This window comes from Poecilia formosa, unplaced genomic scaffold (assembly GCF_000485575.1).
Source record: "Poecilia formosa unplaced genomic scaffold, Poecilia_formosa-5.1.2 Scaffold345, whole genome shotgun sequence".
In the NCBI taxonomy this organism is placed as follows: domain Eukaryota; kingdom Metazoa; phylum Chordata; class Actinopteri; order Cyprinodontiformes; family Poeciliidae; genus Poecilia; species Poecilia formosa.
Genome location: NW_006800284.1, coordinates 322,769 through 328,087, shown reverse-complemented (window position 1 = coordinate 328,087; position 5,319 = coordinate 322,769). Strand labels below are relative to the sequence as shown.

General features: G+C 37.0%; 1 protein-coding gene across 2 annotated transcripts in view; it reads left to right on the top strand.

Moving 5' to 3' along the window:
* The window catches only part of rpl13a (ribosomal protein L13a), a 6,424-nt gene extending 2,036 nt beyond the window's left edge, over window positions 1–4,388 (top strand). The window contains exons 1-7 of one of the 2 annotated variants that reach the window (XM_007574131.2): window positions 1,509–1,607; window positions 2,641–2,713; window positions 2,796–2,861; window positions 3,052–3,153; window positions 3,582–3,667; window positions 3,852–3,911; window positions 4,133–4,388. In XM_007574131.2, coding sequence (XP_007574193.1) covers window positions 1,587–1,607; window positions 2,641–2,713; window positions 2,796–2,861; window positions 3,052–3,153; window positions 3,582–3,667; window positions 3,852–3,911; window positions 4,133–4,342 — 618 coding nt within the window. In that variant the 5' untranslated portion in view covers window positions 1,509–1,586 and the 3' untranslated portion in view covers window positions 4,343–4,388. Of the gene's footprint in view, window positions 1–1,508; window positions 1,608–2,640; window positions 2,714–2,795; window positions 2,862–3,051; window positions 3,154–3,581; window positions 3,668–3,851; window positions 3,912–4,132 lie in introns of those variants that run through there. The other variant, XM_016661845.1, reaches the window with a different exon arrangement.
* The last annotated feature ends 931 nt before the right edge of the window (window positions 4,389–5,319 follow it).

Genomic DNA, 5,319 nt, shown 5'->3' with positions numbered 1-5,319 from the left:
AGTCATGTTTTTGGACCGTGGGAGGAAACCGGAGAAAACCCACGCATGCACAGGGAGAACATGCAAACTCCATGCAGAAAGACCGGGGCCGGGAATCGAACCCAGAACCTTCTTGCTGCAAGGCGACAGCTCTACCAACTGCGCCACTGTGCAGCCCTGCCATGTTTCCATTGAGCAGATTTATTTTTGTAATTTAAATTTCCAGCAGATTATTTTAATATGGATGAGAAACCTCATGCTAGTCAAAAAACTTCTTTTTCAAAATTGGTTTGTTTTCTTTAAGTAGATTTATTTATGTAAATTCAGTTTGCACAATTTTATGGCTACTGGAAACACATCTAATGTGATGGATTAATGATTAAAAATCTAACATTTGCTTTTCTCCCTTCCTTTTTATTTTTTCTTGTGTTTGTCTGTGGAACGGCACAAAAGGCGGAAAGAGCAGGAGCAGCTGGCGGCCCTGAAACAGCATCACCTGGAAGAAATCGATCACCACAAGAAGGAGATCGAACGCCTGCAGCGTGAGATTGATCGCCACAAGGGAAAGATCAGGAAGCTGAAGCATGACGACTAAGTGGAACAGTCCAAAAAATTACATTTATTTTCCTTTGCCTTTATTCATAACACCTGTTGCTGCATGCATTTACCAGGCAGGACATGAATGTGTGGAAGTTGCTGTTGACTGAAAGTTATTAAATCTCCTCATCTACTGATGTTTTGGTTGTTTGCTGTAGTAACAACATTGCAATTTCTGACTGAAGTTCATTCAACATTTTATGTTTCAGGTCACAAACTGTCATGAAGTACAGTTAAAACTGTGTTTGTCAACATGAGCTTTTTGCACCATTTAAATAAATAAAATTGTGCATTAAACTGCAAGTTTGAAACACTGAAAGCTGATTTTCTTTGTTTTATTTCAACGTATTGGGACTGCTCTGGTATACCAAGGTGGTTACAAATTAAAATTGACCAAACATTTAGATTCTTATTCTATGAAGAAAATGTATGTAAAATGCTTTCAATAGTTAATTTTAAGCAAAGTAATATTCCTGACTTAAACCAACATTACCTAGAGATACTGGAAGACGATTACATAACCGCTGCAGTAACATGATACTTTTAACAGACAATGGACCTAAAATGTTTCCACTTAATTAAATACAGGATGTTAAAGCATAAAGCCTGACTTTAAAACGTCACAAAATAACTTCTCAAATTATGTGAAGATCTAAAAATATTTCTGTACAATGGCAATCAAAACTAAAAGAGAAAAGCAATGGCTGTCGTTTTCAAATTCTTAATATCCCTGGCAGTTCTAGATTAAAATGAATCGTTAATTTTTGTCAACATGGTTTTCTCCCCGACTGGAGGCGATATTAATGTTTTACTGTCAAATTTCCAACCAGAAACAAATGTAAGTAACGTAAAACAACGTAGAAAATTGCATTTAAATCAAACTTAGCCTCCTCCATACATAGATGGCGCTATAGCAAGACGTACATTACGGAGAAATCAAAGTTTCGTCACTTCCGGCTGCCCCTGCCTTTTACCGCGAGCAGCCCCGTTCTTCTTTCTTTTCGCACATCATGGCGGACCGGTTCAATAAGGTGAGCAATCGCTGCGGAGCTATTTAGTTTGCTAATTTAACTTTTGAGTCGTCTTTTGTTAGCCCGTCATAGCAAATATGCTGAATATAATCATATTCTATCGATATAATGCCTCTTTGATTCTCAGTTTTCTATGAGACGCTGCATTTTTAGGGCAATGACAGGCGGTTGGCCGTAGCTGTGTGAACATGCCTTCCATCATGGCAGCTTCCCTTTACCACACGTTCAGCTTCACTATCCGAACTGTTTCTGTTGTATTGTGAAGCGGTCTTTTAAGCTTACTGTAATTAATAGGTTATAGACTGAGACAGTTGTAGCAGGTTTCAATGCTTCTCCTCTGAAACGACTCCATCGTGTTGTGTCGTTGATGCTAACGTTAGCTTAGCCGCTCGCAATGCTCATTTACCGACTCCGTAGCAACTATGACGAAGTTTTACAAACGATTAAACATTAAAACAATATTGTGTAGTAATGGAAAAGTATAGTTGCATGTTTAAAATAAAAACTGCTGCGGTTTAAACTAGTCTCAATTTTCCTAGCTTTGACGCTAAACCACAAACGTAATTTAGGGTGTATAAGTTATATTTTTAAAGTTAAAAACAGGGGACTGAAGGTTCTGGTTTTGAAACGAAGGACATTCAGATGTTTAAATCTAAAGTTTGCGATAGTTGTTGCATCATGGGTTTTGTTTCACAAATACTTTTCATTAGGATTAGGGATGTTACTCAGTTTTTTTCTTTCCTTATGTTTTATGTTAAAGATTTTGTCCTTACAGCCCAGGCTTTGTTTTTATCAAGAATTTAAACTTTTAAATTGTGGATAAATCAGCATGATTTCCTTTTTCTTTAATCCTAAGTGGGTAGCAAAGTGTGATACCAAAATAATTGTATAAAATACCAGCATTTTTTCGATGCATCCTTTCTCCAACACTTGGATTTAATGTGTGAAAAATGACTGAATTTCATCTGTTTTTTTATGAAGCAAATTGCATCTAAATAAGGAAAGATCTTTATTTTTGTGTTTTCTCTGACAGGTTCTGCTACTAGATGGCAGAGGCCATCTACTGGGCCGACTTGCTGCCATTGTGGCTAAACAGGTCCTCCTAGGTACAATTTAATTTGATTTTTTTCCCACCAATGCAATCAAATGTGACTTAATCTTTAACTCGTATTTGTGTTGCTTCTTCAGGGCATAAAGTGGTGGTGGTGAGATGTGAGGGCATCAACATTTCTGGCAACTTCTACCGTAACAAACGTGAGTTCAGTCTGAATTTTCAGTGTTTTTATTGGAATTGCTCGTCTGTGATGTTTTACCCAATGTTGTTCGAGTTTCATTGACCATGAGAATACTTTACATGCACTACCATCTGAGACATGAGCGCAGCAGCAGCTCTAGTTGTTGTTTGGTTGATTTGAGGTGTAACCGGATGTTTATTGTCCAACAGTGAAGTATTTGGCTTTCCTGCGCAAGAGGATGAACACCAATCCGTCTCGTGGTCCTTATCACTTCAGAGCTCCTAGCAGGATCTTCTGGAGGACTGTTAGAGGTAAGAAAGAGACTTTAATGAAAAATTATGATAAATTTGGCATTGCTCAACAGTGATGAGGCTTTTTATCCCGAATCTGATCCTCGGTTGATGAGCCAAACATCAGATCTGACTGCTGAGTTGAGCATCCCCAGCTGTGTTTCCATTCATTGTATAATTGATCAGTTTGACACTTTGAAGATAAATTTGCTTTATGGAAACAAGGCGATCTGAAAAAATGTTTTTGATCACATGAGTTAGGATGTAACTACTGGTGGAAAGTAAAGACGGGAAGTAAATTTAATGGAAACGCCACAATTACGAAGTTGTATTTTGGATTAATGACAAAGTTTTGCAGATATTTTTTAGTATAAATGCAGCTAATGTTGCCTGTGCGCTTTGATATTAAAAGTTTTTTTCTTTTTAAAGAATAATGTTGTTGTGTTTAGGAATGCTGCCTCATAAAACCAAGCGAGGCCAGGCGGCTCTGGAGAGGCTGAAGGTGTTCGACGGCATCCCGCCGCCCTACGACAAGGTGGGGAAAATGCTTCAGTCTGACTTTTATTTGAGGTTTTTCGTCTGTGATGATGTTTATTCTTAACTCCCTTAGCTGAGCTTCAGATGAGAGAGAGAAAAAAAATCGCTGAGACATTTAAATCTAGGAATAAAAGGATTGGAAATTAGTTTTTCTTATGTTAACTTTGGGTTTTGCTTTGCAGAGGAAGCGCATGGTCGTCCCAGCTGCTCTTAAAATCGTGCGTCTGAAGCCGAGTCGTAAGGTGAATACATTTGGTTTAAGTTTTTTTAAGCTAAAATGCTAAATTTATTTAAGTTTTTTTTTTTAAATGTGTAATTTAATTAGATTTTTCTGTTTTTAATTTAAAGTGTTAAATTAATTTGTTTTCCATGGGGGTTTTTAAGCTAGTATGTTACATTTAATTAGCTTTTTCATGTGTTTTAGCTAAATTTTAGTGCTGATTTTGTGTCTTTCCCACCTCAGTTTGCCCTCCTGGGCCGCCTGGCCCACGAGGTCGGCTGGAAGTACCAGGCGATCACGGCCACCCTGGAGGAAAAGAGGAAGGAGAAGGGGAAGCTCCGCTACGAAAAGAAAAAGACGCAGATCAAGCTGACCAAGCTGGCGGAGAAAAACGTCGAGAGCAAGATCGCAAAGTACACAGACGTTCTGAAACAATACGGCGTTCTCGTCTAAACTGGCTTTCAGTGGCTAATAAAAATTTAAGTAAATGTTTACAAAATGCTTCTGGTTATATTTTTCACTTTTAGCGTCTTTTTTACCACAGTGTGCTGGTAAAATCATAAAGTCTGCTGGATGTTTTTCTATCGAATGTTTAGTTTTATTTCTACCTCTGAAAAAGACAAAATATTTTATTTTCCAGATTCACTCATCCAATCATTTTATCTGCTTCCCTCTGGTCTGGTTTTACAGGTTTCATATAAAATATGTAATAAATTCAGTGATTCCTTATTAGGGCCATTGGAGAATTTATGCCAAAAACACTTAGAAATTTACTACAAAAAACAAGGAGTTTTCTGAGATCAAAATGTCAGATTGTGAGGGAAATGCTCAGAAATTTTTAGATTAATCTCAGAAATGTACTGGAAATGACATGGCAGTTTCTGAGATCAAGAGGAAAATTTTAAACTTTTGCAACTCAGAAAATTTCAGTCTTGAAAATTTCTGAAATTGTGAATTTGAGTTTTTCTAGCAAAATTTCAGCTTTTAGAGCTCATGAAATTTCCATGTTTTCTAGCAGTTTTTAATTTCAAAACGTTTTAGAAATGTTTTTTTTTATCTGCAGTGGCTATAATGGCGTCTAGTTTTTAGTTTTAGTTTAGGTGGCTGTTCCTAAAATCCGTCTCAACGTGCAACTCATTTTGTACCAGCAGAGGGCAGCAACAGAAATGTTCTCAGCTTAGAACAAACGGACATTTTTTTCTTGAGAGTCAAATATTCTAGGAAAAAACAGCTTTTTTTTGCCTTGAAAACAGGATTTATTAAAAATTATTTTTGAAAGATGTCCAAAAAATTAAATATTAAATTTCCTGAGCTCAGATATTTAAAGAGATTGGCCTGAAAATGACAGTTTTCTGGTGAAAATCGTCTCATTTTTCTGTCTTTAAAGCTCCTGCAGAGAAGTGTCTGATCGCCATGTTGCTAAACTCCGT